Source organism: Gobio gobio (genome assembly GCF_949357685.1).
Source record: "Gobio gobio genome assembly, chromosome: 4".
In the NCBI taxonomy this organism is placed as follows: Eukaryota; Metazoa; Chordata; class Actinopteri; order Cypriniformes; family Gobionidae; genus Gobio; species Gobio gobio.
Window position 1 is genome coordinate 52,341,995 of NC_137100.1, and position 16,870 is coordinate 52,358,864.

The 16,870-nt window shown below is 38.5% G+C and overlaps 1 protein-coding gene across 1 annotated transcript; it reads left to right on the forward strand.

Annotated features, from left to right (window-relative positions):
• Positions 1-9,875: 9,875 nt before the first annotated feature.
• On the forward strand, positions 9,876-16,175 carry foxn4 (forkhead box N4; the record flags this gene model as incomplete). Its single annotated transcript, XM_079814901.1, has 10 exons — positions 9,876-10,025; positions 10,599-10,687; positions 13,419-13,582; positions 13,897-13,988; positions 14,126-14,218; positions 14,323-14,444; positions 14,536-14,632; positions 14,734-14,941; positions 15,439-15,825; positions 15,925-16,175. The coding sequence occupies 10 exons, from the start codon at positions 9,876-9,878 to the stop codon at positions 16,173-16,175; spliced, it is 1,653 nt and encodes a 550-aa protein (XP_079671027.1).
• Between the last annotated feature and the right edge of the window lie 695 nt (positions 16,176-16,870).

Genomic DNA, 16,870 nt, shown 5'->3' on the forward strand with positions numbered 1-16,870 from the left:
GAAAGAGGGAGATATGGAGGGAAGGAGGGACACAGGAAGGGAGGGAGGGGGTTGCTTATATTTGTCTGATCTGAGAGCTTCTGAAATGAGGCCTTCTTGAGACAACAGGACAGACTAAATTGTGCTGTAACGGTCTGTGTCCCGCTGCTCTCTGAGACACTCATTTAGCATGCCCTCAGGGCACACAATGGAGGCTTGTTCTGAACGCCACAGTTATACGGACACCGTAATCAAGGGTACTGCGTGTGTTCGGGAGGGGGACGTATTTCTCAGATGGGAGATTTTCGTCCACCTGTCCGCCAATATAATTTTCATCCCACCGCATGCACCCCTAAGTTGTGAATCACCACCCACCACATCACTTCACGCTACCCACCATTTCATGTCCTTATACCGACAACCCCAAAACATGCCCCTCCCCCTCTCCCCCCTACTTTAAGCCAAAGGGGCAGGTGAACAATATCATTGAAGATCCCCCATTTGAGATGTCAGAACCAATCTCAATCTCAGCATTATTGTGGAGACTCCCCCTCTCTAGTTTCTGTCCCCACATGGGAACAAGCTGAACTCAATGTCACATGAGGAACAATGGACAGAGGGGTTGCTAATGTTTATAGTGTGACACTTTCAGTGTGATAAGACTCATGGACATCAGCACAGGAAAAGCCTGTTCCTCTTCTCAAATGAGAGATGAAACTGAAAGCAGTTACTATGGGTCTGAGGAACCTGTATGGTTCACATATAAAGTCAAAAGTTTGGACACACCCACCCACCCATCCCTTATTATTATATGTAAATCGTTTTTCAGAATGAATTATAAAAATACTTAATTTCAAGCATTTGAGCGCAAGTCTTTAAAACAAAAGTTTTTTTTAAGATCATATGAAACATTCAGTCAGGCGTGTCCAGATATTCAAACCACATTATAATGTCAAAAACAAATCTAGAACTAATAATGGGCATGTTTCTACAATAAATAATTCCCAAACAATAAAACACGGTAAACTATTAAGCAACAAAACTATTAAGGTCAAACATATTTTAATTGTTGTATAGCCTGTACTCCAAAGCCAAGAGATCAAATTATTTTTCTTTGGTTATAAGCTTTAGTCTTTCCCTTTAAAATAAAATAGTTATTAACACAAAGTATTTAAAATCAAATTTGGCACATTATAGGTGCTCTTCAGTATAAAAGCCATTGTCTTATAATTAAGAGATGGTCCTTTTGCCTGGTCTAAAGTGTCAGTCGCGGCTGAGTTGAGATGACCTCAACCAAATCAGAGAGGGAGGGAAGGAGAGAGGAGTAGAGAGAGAGAGATATATGGTAAAGACATCCTACTCCTCAGCAGGCCTGGCCAAGAAAAGGAAAGACTAGACATAATGGGCAATAGTAGCACTCTCCTAAAGTGAGCGGTGAGGTCTAGTTACAGCTCTCTTTCTCAGAGTAAAGAAACCTGAAGTTTTGACAGATTTACAGCTTTTGATCACTGGGTGACATATTGGATATTGTGCTACACTGAAGCTTTCACTGTCGACTGTGTACAGAATAAAAGCAAACAGGAAGTAGAAACTGAAAGAGTATAAGAGCATGCTAATGGCCACTTTGAATGCTGATATGAATTGCTTTCTTTTGATCTTTCTTTTGATATTTTCGTTTCATCATTGCTCTTATTTCTATGCTATTGCTTTCTTTGCTGTAGTGCATTTCGTTGTGATGTAAAGATAATAGCAGTTAGAACATATGCTAAGCAAATATCTCTAGATGCATGTAAACAGATCCTACCTGCATCTTGTAAGCTGATTGGGTCAGCCGCCGATCAAAATATGGGAACTAGTCGCATCCAGACCAACTTTGTCCGAAACAATCCTTTCACATCGAGCTAGAGCCAAACAAGTCCTACCATCTCAACACGTGCCATGGGACACCCCTAAATTCCACTGCGAATCCAGAAAGAATCTTCAGTGAAACTTGTCTAAAAACTCCTTAGAAGTTAATTTCAGCGTTTCTAACAAGGCTTGCAAGCGGTTCAAGCTTAGGTGGCTCAAACGCAGAGAGGATGTCCATCTATTATTGCTGTGCTCTTCACAGTAATGACCCATGTTCTGGTTGCAAGGCCTGGGTATTTAATGATTCATGGACCAGTCAGGAGGGGGTTCAGAGAACCAGAGATCTTATTCAGTGCTTACCTAGGTGTCTACCACTGCACTGGGTGTAACACAAAGATACAGAAACATGATCTGGCCAAACGTGGATATCAACCCTTCCCCCAGTCCTCTACCACTGCTACGGTAATGCCAAACATTACAACAGAGCAGCTCCTGTTTCTGATCTTTGATTAGGGAAATAAATTAATGGCTAATTAACCGCTGTATATTCAATCAGTGAGTTTGAAAGAGACGCACAATAAAGTTGTCATTTGGACTGACAGCACTTCACCATGCTCTTGGCCACTTGAAGCCAGCTGGCTCGAGACTCAGCATATGTTAGTCGTTCAATCACAGCTTGTCCTGTAATTTAGCAGAGCCAACGAACGATTACTTCATGTGGTTCTTGGATGGACTAGACTTTAAGAGGTTTTAGACAGTGTTACTAAGCCCAACTTCATTTTCCCTTTGCCTTGTTATCTGACTCATGCTTGAGACGACTGGCTGGTATCTCTTTTCGCTCCACTATAATGACCCAAATAATCCAGTAGAAAAGATTGAATTTCCTACAGCACTTGCCTTGAATCTCAAGTGTGAGAGATATACTGTGTCATGCTTGACATGCATGTGATGTTCAGTGTCACCTCTTGCTAATTTTCAAAAAGGTGACAAGTGAAGACTGTTTCCTTTGTAGTGCACTTGAACTTTATTTATATCAACTTAACCCAGACTAAACGAATATTCAGGGTTCAATACAAGTTATGCTCAATCACTAACAACTTATCCCTCATTTAAAAAATAAATAAATTGAAGTTACAGTGTTGCACTTACAACAGAAGTGAATGGGTCTTTTTTTTGAGAATTTAAAAGCAGAAATGAGATGTTTATATATAAAAACTTGTAACTCCGTGTCTACACCAGACATGTCCTTTGTGACAGTACGTCATAAACAGAAGAACAGGAGAACAGGAGATTTGTCACTTGGGTCGCACCACATCCAGTGTAGACAGAATCACTGGTATAGGGGAGAGCGGGGCACAACCTAACGCTTTTTGACTTTCTCAGTTTGTGTAAAATTATTTTTTTTCCCACATTAATCACACACATGTCTAGTACAATTATGTGGTTTTGTTTCATTAATACAGTGTATACTTTTTCTTGATTTACCCCGAAAGAGAAATGTGACTACATGCCTCATAGGTGGGGTACATTGTAACATGTGAGGGGCACAAACTAAAATATTTTGTTAATAAAATACAAATATTAACTTTATTAAAATAAAATGCCATTTTTGAATCATTAAAAATAAACACATTTTTGAGTTTGACAACGAACACACCCCAAAACACAACTATACAGCACAGTTAAAAAAATAATAATAATTCAGCATTTCTGAACATTGACTCTCAGTCATTATTCACCTTTTTCTCATGGTTTCTTAAAATAATTCATAAAAGTATAGAATCTAATAGCGTAGTTCTAATAGGGGCACAATGTAACACAGTGTTTTACAACGCATCCCCACCTGCGCAACTGGGTTTTAACCCCAACTCGTGTCTTCTGCTGGTTAGATCAGCATTAAAGAACTATATAAACTGTTAAATAACAGATATAAGATTAAAATAATATCAGATTTGTCTTATTTTAAATAAAAAAATAAAAAAAGAGATGAAAAATTAAAAGTAAGAAATGTACTTTTGCTATGGTTAAATAAATGCTCTCAATAATAAGTAGGTTATCCGGGTACTTTTTGCCTACTGTTTTCTGAGTACTTTGAATTTGGAAATACTTCTTTTGTCACATACTGTTTTTTGCCTACTATATAGTAGGGAAGTATGCGATTTCGGATGCAGCCACTATTTATTAATACGTTTTATTGCTTTTAGTCGCGTCGCACCGCTCACGTCCGGTGAAGACAATGGGCCCTATTTTAGCGGTCAGCACTCCAGGCACATGGTCCAAAAGGGTTAATGAGTCATGGGTATGTTTTGGGTGTAACGTGCAATAAACCAATCATCTCATCTTATCACCATTCCCTTTAAAAGCCAGTTGCACTTGCACCATGGTGGATTTCGCTATTTACATGGCAGAATTTGCGAGCGGAAAGACTCTTCTCCAGAGAGGAATTTTAATTAAAACAATTATTTTTAATATTTTAAAATTTTTGTGTGCTGCTGCGCATCCCTGTGTGTGTAATAAGCAGAGTGTACGTGTGTTGTGCACCCGCCTATAGGCGCATATTACTAACGTGCCCTTTAAATAACACAAAAAAAAACAGCATTTATAGTTGCTTCAAAATAGCAACATGCTAAAAATGCACCTGAACACACCTCGTTGTCAGACGAGCGTATTTGCTATTCGTGACACTGGACGTGAAAATGATAACTGCGCCTGACGTCGCATTGGGCCGAGCGTATGATAGGACCCCATGTGTTACAATAAATCTTCTGTCAAAACTTGTGCAATATTTTATTTGTAAAGCTTTTTTAATGTTTTTATAGTTGTTTTAGGGTTTATAGCATTGCATTGTCATGGTGACAAAATTGTAAAATTGGATTTAACTTTACACAGAAACTGTTATGTTAACACACATATTGTTTAGGCCTTGAGGCTATAATTTAAAAAGTGAATATATTAACATTATTGAATTAGACATAATTCACTTCCAATGTAAGCACCTCATGTAACCAAGATGTATGCAGTTTTTTTGATGACTTTCTTCTGTGGAATATTAAAAGAAGATATTTTAAGAAATGCTTTTTGTTCATACAATGAAAGTCAGTGGTCACCAAAACTGTTTGATGACCAACATTTTTCAAATTATCTTCTTTTGTGTGAGCATTCCTTTAACTTGTTATGAACCTCCATCAAATGCATCAAATGGCCTTATAGTTCCGCAACTATTGCAAACATCAAGGCCATTGCACTGTAAAGGTAGGACTACGCACACCATTCTATCCACAGTCATATTCACACTTGTCCCATTCACAACCTCTGTTGTCAAGGCTACCTTCGCCCCCTTCACCACAGGCCCGTTCTGCTCCACACCCCCCTTTCTAGTAATGCTTGTCCAGCCTTAACAGGCTTTGTGCTGCCCACTGGGCCCTGATACAGCACGAGACCCGGCAAATCCTATTATACAGGAGTCACAGCACTTGATTTTCCCATTAGAGATTCCAAGCTGAGAATAAGGGTGTATTATAACACCGGCTTTGCCGCGTTCCCACCGAAAGTCCCACCTCACTCTCTCGTTTTCATGTGCGCTTTTCTCAAGATTTAGCTGTGTTTCATCAGTTTTTTTGCTGTGTGCTTCTGGTGAGCAGTATGAGCTAGAAATCACAACTAGAAAAGATTAGCGTTCTAAATAACAGTAATCGTCATATTCTTATTGGTTTAATTTTAATTCATGAATATTCAATAAAAGCTTCCAGGCTTACCTGAAGTGACTTATCTGAAGTGGCTTGTCAATTAATAGATACTCTTCACGTGCCATTGTGAGTGTTCCTGAAATACTCTTGAGGTTGCCCGAGGCATCTCCAAACAAATCAAACAAAAGGTAAGTGTTTTGACATAAGCCAAGTGTGACGACACAAGTCATTTTTAAAGGTGTCGAGTGAATAGCAGAGAGAAGAAAGCTTTCATTTACTCCCCCTGTCAGAGTTTAGATCAGTCATGACTTGCTGATATGACTAAAGGTCAAGACTAGTGTCAAGAGGTGACCTGATTGGTGACCCCCAAGACGTGGTGTTTGAACTGGAGCTTTGAAGGTCAGAACAGAAACAGAAGAATAGGAGGTGACCACTAACACAAGGGGGCTCAATCAATTGATTTGAGAGTTACAAATAGTTTCTATGTATGGCAAGGCACACTGTTGCATTTTTGCAAGTCAGTGATGTTGGGATACAGATTAAGTTGTATTAATATAATCACAATGTAAAGTGTGATCATGTTTAACAAACATATTGAATCTTGTAACATGATAAGGCATGACACAGAATTTAGTTACCTGAAGTGTTGTAAAATCTTTCCCCGCCTCCCCTTATTAGTTTAACCCTATAAAGACTACTATATCATTTAATTCCCAATTTGAAGGCCTCTAAATTATGCTCAAATTAATGCTCCAACTTTGCTTCTGCCATCTGATTGACAATTTTTACTTATTAAGCAAGTAAAAGGCGTTTTAGTATAATCCTTAAGTCCTTACTGATTTTTATAAAGTGAACGTAAGAATACGTTTTACATTATATTGATAACACTTCATTAGTTAACTTAGCATTACATTAGTTAACATGGACTAAGAATGAACACAACATTTATTAATCTCAGTTAATTTCATCATTTACTAATGCATTATAAATACAGTCAAAAGTTGTATTTGTTAACATTAGTTAATGTACTGGGAACTAACATGAACAAACCATGAACAGTTGTATTTTTATTAACGTTAACAAAGATAAATAAAAACTGCAATAAATGTATTTCTCATTGTTAGTACATGTAAGTTAATGCATTAACTAATGTTAAAAAATGAGACCTTATAGTATTTATAAATAAAAAATATAGATATTATTATTTATATTTTTTAGATGAACACTTACTGGACCAAAGCAACTTAGGTTTACTTGGTCATCCATACATCATTTTCAGAAAAATCATGGTAAAATGTGATCAGATATGATACATCAGGCTTTAGAGGGATGTCTCTCAATCATCCTTTAATTGCATTGCATTAGATGTTTTGCCCCTCCACAATTAAAAACTAGTTTTTATTTTTTATTTTTTATAAAACTATGCATTTAAATATCCTCTTATTAAGATGAGTGGCAATTGATATATAAGCATTTTTAGTCAGTCTGCTATAGTGTATGGAACATTGCAATCAGAATTTCACCTTACTTTTTGGCCATATACAGTAAATATCAGGATATCAATGTTGTTTTGACCCCATTTTTGAGAATATAAAAATTGTAAAACCTGATGCTATGTTTCAGATGCTTTCTTCATACACTTCTATACTATACCTTGTCTGAGCAGAACCAACAAGGTTGTTGCTAATCATTTCTCAATGGACACTACTGTCCACCATGTGGTCACTAAAGCTTCTTTAAGGTTTCCTATAACCCTCTGACCCTTCAGAGACAGATCGTCTTCAGACAATGCTTAAGGCTCGTCCTCTGCAGTGGTCCAGTGTCATCCTGCGTTCAGTCTGGGAGACAGCCGCCCAAAGGTCACTCAGGGTCTCTCATTAGTCTAGGAAACAGAAAGAACCAATGGAGGTTAGAACAGAAGAAGAATTACTTCATTCTCCAAGTGATTGGGTTAAAACAATTAATATCAAAATCAAAACAACTTAACTTAAGTGTGAAACAGTGTTGTGACTTCTGTAGGGCAATTGTATAAACCTGTTTGTCAAAAGACAATCCTAAAACAGGTGGTAAGCTTAATGCAGGATGACAGCTTTGGTTAACAAAATGAAGCGAACTACTAAAGCCTAAAGAGCTGAGAGTTTAAACTCACAGTATACATAAATTTGGATCAAATTAGTATCAATTAGTATCAAAGATCTTAGCAACTTTTAAGTGTATACAGTTTTAAGAAAAAGTAACCGCTTGCAGAATCTGTGAAAATGTGAATAATTTTAACAGAATAAGATATCATACAAAATGCATGTTTTTTATCTAGTACTTTCCTGAATAAGATATTTTACAGAAAATAATCCACATATAGTCCACAAACAACCCTCACAAAACAAAAAAACAGCCGTGGATCATCCAGGTAATGACACAGAATTATGGTTCATAAACTTTTGAACAGGGTCATTTTAATAAATTCAGCAATTTTTTGTGGGCAATGTGTAAACATTTTTATGTAAAATATCTTATTTAGGACAGCACTAAATAAAAAACAACATGCATTTTGTATGATCTCTTATTTTGTTAAAATCATTCACATTTCCACAGATTCTGCAAGCGGTTCATACTTTTTCTTCCAACTGTAAGTAGGCCTACTCTTTACTCCAATACATCTGTAATGAGTAATGCAAAATACTCAAGTTAAAATCAGATACTCTAAGACTTTTACTCAGTTGGTAAGTTGAAATTGAGTCATTTTCGCTCTAAGGTATATCTGTGCTTTTACTTAAGTGGTTTTCAGGTACTGAATACAAAACACCTCCACGGTAACACACATGACACTAAAATAATGAAATACAGTTTAATGTAACACCATAAGATGTCAAATGAAACCCTATAATGTAGCTACATAACTAACAAAAAATATGATTGTAATTTCAATAAATATGATGTCTTGTTTAATCTAAAAAAAAAAATGTTTATGGTAAGGTAACAAACCAATTGACAGGTTTTTATATAGCATTTTCACATTGTTGTTCCTTGAACATTACAAACTTTGCAAATAGTGCATGCACTCTGGTATTGATGAGCCCGAGGTACCACACGGGCTTTAGGACCCAGCGCTCTGCTTTGGGAGCGTCTTTTTGTCCGTTGCAAGTGCGCATTGATTGTAACCATTGTGACTTCGCGATTTACCATCTGTAGTGTCCCATGTGGTTCAAGTCAATTAACGACACCGGCCGGATCACTTCCCACAGGATTTGAAACCTATATTTCAAAATTAAAAAAGTTTCCTGAAGTTATGTTTGAAGACAAATAGGAAATGATCAAATTATGAAGAACTGTGGATTTGTTTTTCTTCTGGTTGTAGCCTTGAATTTATTCTGGATTCCTTTCTCCACTACCCACTTATACAAATAGCATATTAAAAGGTGATCCTACTTTTATTAATTACAATAACACCTGTAATTATAAGCAACACCATGATAATTAGATATGCGCGTGCACGTAGTTTGTTTTACTCAGCATTTCTAGGTTACAAATAAAATCCTGAAAACGGTTTTAAAACACTTTATGTGACGTCAATACCATTATTTGCTGTCTTTCGTATTTATTTCACACACAGGAGAGCTACCAACTCACGGCATGATATGACATTTTCAACCAGGGGGCGAACCTGTCATATCTGTGTGATATCTGTCATGTCCAGCGCGCGCCACTCAGTGCGTTTTTCCCGCCGCAGTGTAACCAAAACGACGCGGCTTCAAAGGCGGTTAAAACACGAGCAGTAGACTGAACTACAGCCCTTCTTAGGACAGAATATCACACAGAACCGCACGGAGAGGATGTGTCTTTATTTAGGTCTGTTTAAAAAACAAGGGTCCTATATATAGGCTATATAGGTGAACAATAATATCAGGAATTGGTATTTGTGTTATTTTACGTTGCCTATGGCTACAGGGGAACATGGAAATCACTGCTGAATTCGTTACAGGTCTCTGGATTATTGGAGTTTATATCAGCTGTCTCCGAGTTTATAGGAATCTATAGTCTATATATAAAACGATGCCTGCAGTAGAAACAGAGGATATTGTCTAAACGCTCAGCTTTATGTTTCTATTTTTTGTGGAAAAGAAGTTGTACCGGACTTGAAAAAGCGCACCTGTGGACTACTGCACAAAGAAAACACGGAAGAAAAACACAAGTCTCTGAGGAAGAAAAGTATTGACTAAATTAAAAACACTGGAAACCAGTAACTTAGGTGAGATGCTCTGACAGATAATCTGCGTGATTGTGGAGGCAAGGCAACAGCTGTCAGTCAGAGCACGAGACCCCCTCCCTTCGTCACGGCTCGCGCTGCGTGTGCACACAGTGCGCATGACCGTCAAGAGCGAACCGCACAGACGAGGGAAATTTAAAAAACGGTTTTTTCTTGCGGGACAACAAGTGCCCCGACCAACAGTAGAGCTTTCCTCCGTCTCGTTTGCCAAGATTTTCTATACCCCAGAACAACTTCAGCAGAAACAAGGTAAGATTCCGTTTATCTCGCGTTTTATCAGTTATTTTTTTAAATAAGTCAAGAGGCTGCGCACCTGTCTCGGACTGACATTTTATAACTTACAGCCTGAACATTGATGTCTGACATAAATGTCTGACTTTAATTATCACCTGGTGTTTTGAAGAACAACTGCAACAAGTTTCTCGTTTGTACGTTTTCTGTTAAATAACACATTTAAGATTTAATATTGAAACGCGCGAGATGACTGACAGGTAACGTTAACGGTGACTGATGACGTCTGATGATTAGTCAACAAATAGTATCTAGAAATGTATCTTTTCTTTTTTTTAATATAAATTTTAATATTTTCTCTTTTTTCCACCTTTTCTTGCTCAGTTATAGTGTTGGGCATCGCCTATTTTATTAATATTCGCAAATGAATGTGTTCTTATGTGGCCATGTGATAAACCCGAGTCAGATTATTGTTGTTGTTGTTTTTTTACATCTCAGATGTTGAACAAGTGACATATTTGTACTGTGTATTTGTGTTTTCTTTGGACCAAATGCATTCTCAGTGTTGTGTGGTTCATTTTATTTGGCAGAAGATGATTGAAAGTGGAATTACAAGCAGGATGTCGGGGATTCATGAAAACCCTGGACAAAGTCACCACACCTCCGCACAAGACTACAGGTAGGGGGTGATTTCCTTTGATGGCTGAACCCATTGCTTTTGAACCTTGAGCAGATTAGAGAATAAAAAGATAATTTCGGAAAGAAGAAGAGCGCTGCTAATCTTAATACAATCTCCACCTTCCCTATTCTGTAAAATAAAGGTGTGATTTGAGAGGCAGGGAATTGGGGTTTGTGGAATAAGAAAGGAGCGAGAGAATACATCATCTTTGCTCTGAATGGATCTGTCAGAAAGCATCAGCTCTGTTTACACGCCCGCTGTCGGCACACGGAGGGATTGAGTACCTTGAAGGGGGCCCCCACGGGTCACCAAGGAGAAGTGGCTCCCAATTAGAATGTAAACGAGGGCGACTTGAGCTGTGATAAACCGTGACTGTGTGCGCCCCGCCTCCCCCTTTCTGTGGGACACGTAATGGTTTGCATCAATGAGCAAATAAAATCATTTTTTCTTCCACTTGTATAACCGCACCCTAATGACCGTAAACTGTCCAATACACAGCTGGGTTTACAATCACACTTCAGAAATGCTAATAAGTACAAGGATGTAGGCCCTATTTTCTTGACGATCCTAAATTTGAGTTTATGTGGCATGTTATGAATTCTTTCCAAAATAAAGCCCCCCACCCCTTCCAATTACTGAAGCATAGTTTTTAAATCAGTACCATAATGAATACCATTATTATTCTTTTCCTTTATCATATCTGTGCATCAATAGAATATAAGTCAATCTCAGACCCGCAGTGTAAGATGACGTTTTCTCAAATGAAATGTTTCTGAAGTTACAGCAAAGCCATTGTCTGGCTATACAACAAGTGGATGCTCTTGGCAACATTAAATTGTCTGCTATTGTCATGTCAAATGGTTCGCTCAGGCTTTGTGTGACTGATTTTACACACTTAAAATATTACAATATTTCTATATTATGTAAACTATTTTAAAAATATAGATACAATATAAAATATATTCAATAATGCTGGGCAATCGATTAATCTCGATTAATCGCATCCAAAATAAAAGTTTTTGTTTACATAATATGTGTGTGTACTGTGTATAATTATTATGTATATATAAATACACACACATGCATGTATATATTTATATTTAATAAGATAAATATAAATACAGTATATACATGCAAATATTTCTGAAGGAGTGTGTATTTATACATAATAATTATACACAGAACACACACGTATATTATGTAAACACACACACGTTTATTTTGGATGCGATTAATCGCGATTAATCGATTGCTCGGCACTATTCAACAATACAAAAAATGAGGGAGTTTAACAATTATTGTGGCAGTTAATTACATTTAAACAAGCTTTTGGCAGACACTTACAGGGCTTTGAAAACGAATGTTTAAATGCTAAATAAGACTTTTGAAATTGTGTAGGTGAATATTGGCTTACAAAACGAATACTGAGGAAACCAATAATTGAAACAAATCAAGCTATTAAATGGAAGGGCAGAGAAATCCAATTGAATTCCATTAAAGATAGCACACTCAACAGAAAAAGACTGATTAACACTCATCAGGAAGATGCAGGTCTGATAAAGCCAGGTGTTAAACTATCCATTTGCAAGGTGTCCTTTTCATGTCTTTGTATGGGGACAGGCGTTAGGAAGACATTTCAAAGCGCACGACTGTAGTGCTGACATGTTGGTGTCTAAGGTTTCATATTTGCGAGTGTGTGTGCGTAAAGGATAATTATTCAGAAGCTCTAAACTGGAGCAACCAGGGTGCTCAAGGCCACGTCCCTAAGTTTTTCCTTCAATGCTGTAATTTATTCAGGTGGCAGACTGTGTGTGCAGTGTGGCTTGACCTCCAACTCCTTCAACTACCCCCTCCCAGCTACCCCCCTTAGGTACTGTCTGATGCCTCCAGGCGGGGGGGGATGGGGCAGAAGGGGACAGGGGTTGGGTGGAAAGGGACAGGGAAACAGATGGCATCCTATTTTTCTGTTGTGTGAGGCCTGTCATTCCAGTAGATTAATGCAAGGGGTTGGTTAAAAAAAAACGGTAAAGACAATCAAGGAAGGGTTTTTTGGGGGGGGGTGTGGGGGGAACAATAGAGCCACGTGCCGCTGTGCAGATTTGTCGTTTGGGACACAATAGGTGATCATTTTTCAATGGGGCTGGACCAACTGTTGCAGGCAACGTGTGCCACATACCCATGTTTCAAATGATCTCATGCGTTGTTTACATATGATTCAGCCAATGACAGTGAAGAAGGCACTGGTCACCTGACCACTGTTGGAGAGGGGGGCACTGAAGTGTCCAGACACACAAAATAACTGAAAAGTGAGGGTTGTCATAGCGACCCCAATTATTGGACTGAATAGCGAGTTTGTAGGGAAGTCTGGAGAGAATTCAAGAGGGTTTTTCTGTTTTCTTGATGCTTAGTGCAAATGAAGAAATGGCCGAGTAAATAACCCTGCCTGCACTGGATTAGATCAGAGGATGAGAGTATTTTTTATTTCTATTCCCTAACAATAGATTTACAAGAAGACTTGTTTATTTTGTATCTTTTTAAGAAAACCTGAAAAATAAGAAAAGAATAGCGTTAGGCCAAAAATAATACCATTTAATATTAGCAATGACCATTGAAAGCATTTAAGAAAACTAAATTCAGTTGAATAGTCCAAGAGCATTTTTGTGCTACAGTTATCGTCTTGTCTTATTCATATTTGTGTTTCAGTACTGAGTGCTATACTATGTTTTTGCAGACTCCTGACTACCGACCCTTCGCAGCTGAAGGAAGAGCTGCCTGGTGATCTTCAGTCTCTGTCCTGGCTCACCTCTGTGGACGTTCCCCGGCTGCAGCAGATAGGGGGTGGAAGGCCTGACTTCGCCAGCTCTGCTCAGAACAGCCTGCTGGAGCGGCAAACAGGTCAGGAGATTTATACACTGTGTATACAATTAGCGTGAACGGAGGTAAAAATGCCAGGAAAAAATCCTGAATTCATTCACTACATCTGTAATATCAGATTGGTTATCTTAGCTTAGCATCTAAACCAATGATTTAATTAAATGCTGTTATTTACATATTTATTTATTTGTTTGCCAATTGTTTCCATTTTGGTTTCACTCTGATGTTGTCTACCAAAGCTTTTTGACCCAGTTTATTTAAAAAAAATGCATTAACAGTTTTGGATTAAATCCCCATTTGTAAATCAAATTCTCACACTTTGCTAAATCTTACAGCTCAGATGAATAGCATGACGGTAGCAGGAGGAGCAGGATCTGCGATTCATCTACAGAGTGAAATGCAGCACAGCCCTCTGGCCATCAACAGCGTGAGTGAAGATTCAGATTCAGCATTTCAAACTAATTCAGACTACATATACAACCAGGATCATTCAGAGCTGAGCAACCATTTGCAATTGAGCTAAAAGAACCCTGTGTTAATGGATTTGTTCTGTTGTTTTTGTAGATGCCGCAGTTTTCCCCTGGGTATCCTTGTGCCACATCAGTGTACCAAACCGCGCCTCAGCAGGTGCTCACTTTCACTCAGGCAAACCAACAGGTTGGTTCAGTATTTTGTATGATTTGCAAAGACTGCTCAAAACAGTAATATTCAAAAAATGATATAATATAGAAAAAAAACACGATTTCTGTTATATTCCTTAGTGTTCTCCCGGTGGACTTTATGGAAACTACAACAGCCAGAGTCTGTTTCCTCAGCCCCGTATTACGTCTCACAACCAGGACCTGCAGCCCAAGACTTTCCCTAAACCCATCTATTCTTACAGGTGACAACCTCTGAAAAACATAATTCTCTGGGAAGCGAACAAGATTTCATTTTCTTTCAAGTTGACTACATTTGATATGATCTATTTTCAGCTGTCTGATTGCCATGGCTTTAAAGAACAGCAAAACAGGCAGCCTTCCTGTTAGTGAGATCTACAGCTTTATGAAAGAGCACTTCCCTTATTTCAAGGTGAGGGATTTATGTAAAAGCACACTGGAAAACAGATGGACTGAGCCAACACGCCATGGAATCAAATAAATGTTACTCACAGTATATCGTCGATTTCACAGACAGCACCTGATGGATGGAAGAACTCTGTACGCCACAACCTGTCCTTGAACAAGTGCTTTGAGAAGGTGGAGAACAAGATGAGTGGTTCCTCTAGAAAAGGCTGTCTTTGGGCACTCAATCCTGCAAAGATCGACAAGATGGAGGAAGAGATGCAGAAATGGAAACGCAAAGATCTCCCAGCCATCCGTCGCAGCATGGCCAACCCAGGTCTCGAATCTTTTGACTATTATCAGTGCTAGGCAATTTCATCTTGTATTGACAGCTGTTAATATAATGGTCATCTTTATAATATTTTCTACCACTAGACACTTTTGTTGTTTATACTGGTCACCAAGCCATATCTGGGTACCAGAATAGCATACAGTGTGGTCTTTTTTTTCTTTTTCTTTGGGCAGTACACAATAACCCAGAACATTCTTGAAAATGCATTGAAATGGAATACACTACACACATTCAAGTCACTCCAAACATACAATGTGTTCTAAAATCTACTCAATGTTTTCCGCCTGGATAGAATCATAGTCTGAAGCTTAAAAAAAAGTCTGATCCCATCATACATTACACAATTTTCAGTGAATTTGTCAACTCCGACTGCCCAGAATCTGCAGACTTGCAGTTTTTAACATAATATAAATATATAATAAATCTTGTTAAACTACAGTGTCATTTACATTTTCCTGTTTTGTTACTTTTTCTTTTACCAGATGAATTAGACAAACTCATCACAGACAGACCGGAGAGTTGCAGACAGAAGTCCATTGATTCTGGCATGACTCGCTTGCCCAGCTGCCCACCAGGACAGACCCTTCCGATAGCAGCTCAGATGCAGCCCCAGCCAGTGGTCACTCTGTCTCTACAGTGTCTCCCCATGCACCAGCACCTTCAACTGCAGCTCCAGAATCAGTCTCGCTTGGCTCCAACCTCCCCTGCTCCTGCTCAGACAGCCCCACTCCACACCATCCCTGACCTGACAAACAGCTCCCGCCCCCAGCATCCAGCCAAGCAACACAGCGACTTCTACACGATTCACACCGACATGAATTCAGAGGTGGACGCACTGGACCCAAGTATTATGGACTTCACATGGCAGGGTATGTGTTAGCTAGAAAATGATCAACTAGCGTATTGAAAGCCATTGGATGTTTCTCCACTCGAGTCTGATATCTAACAGCCTTCTTTTACGATTACAGGAAACCTGTGGGAGGAGATGAAGGATGACAGCTTTAACCTGGAGGCATTAGGTACTCTGAGTAACTCCCCGCTTCGGCTGTCTGACTGTGACCTGGACACTGGCAGTGTCACGCCTGTGTCCAATGCAGGAGGACTGCCTTACCCAGACCTGCAGGTGACAGGCCTCTACTCGTCATACTCAGCCATAGATGCCCTTTCTAACCAGTACATGAACACACAAGGAGGAACAAAGCCTATCGTTTTGCTTTAATCGCACACATGCTGAGCTTTACTCCGCAGGATCTATAAAGCTTTTCAATCCTATAGCATTTACGGTGATGAAACAGTGTTCGGTGGTGAAATTTGCATTGGCTATATTGATTGCATTGGAGTTTTAAAAGGACCAAATCAGCAATTATGTTTTTTTTAGAGAATTTGCATGGTGAGAGAGTGTGATTTTTAAGGGATTTTCTAGAACAGTCCAGTGCAGATCGCAATACTGGCATTGTGGCCAAGCATCACAAGTAACTACAGTGCTGCTCTCATTATACTAATGCAAAGTGCGAGTTATCACAACACTGAAGAAACAAAGAAAAGAAAAAAATAACAACGGGAATTATGATTTTGGGTTTGTTGCCAAGCTTTTTTTTTTCTGTACCATAAAAGACACTTGTGTTCTTCTCATTTTGTCCATTTAATTGTTAGCCTTGTAACTGTAGTTGTGTGTCTTTTGTTGTACTGTAATAGACACTGTATCTGCTCTTTTAATGTTTGTTTATTTATATTTATGAAAAGAGCTGAAATGGTGACATGATCAGTTTTTATTGTACATATCTAAATATTTCAAATGCAAGCAATAAAATTTCACATTCAGATTGAAAGATGTATTCATTTAACTTGGATAAGACAGATTTTAGCTGCAAATACGTGACATATACAGTATGCATCAACTATACTGCAAGGTGG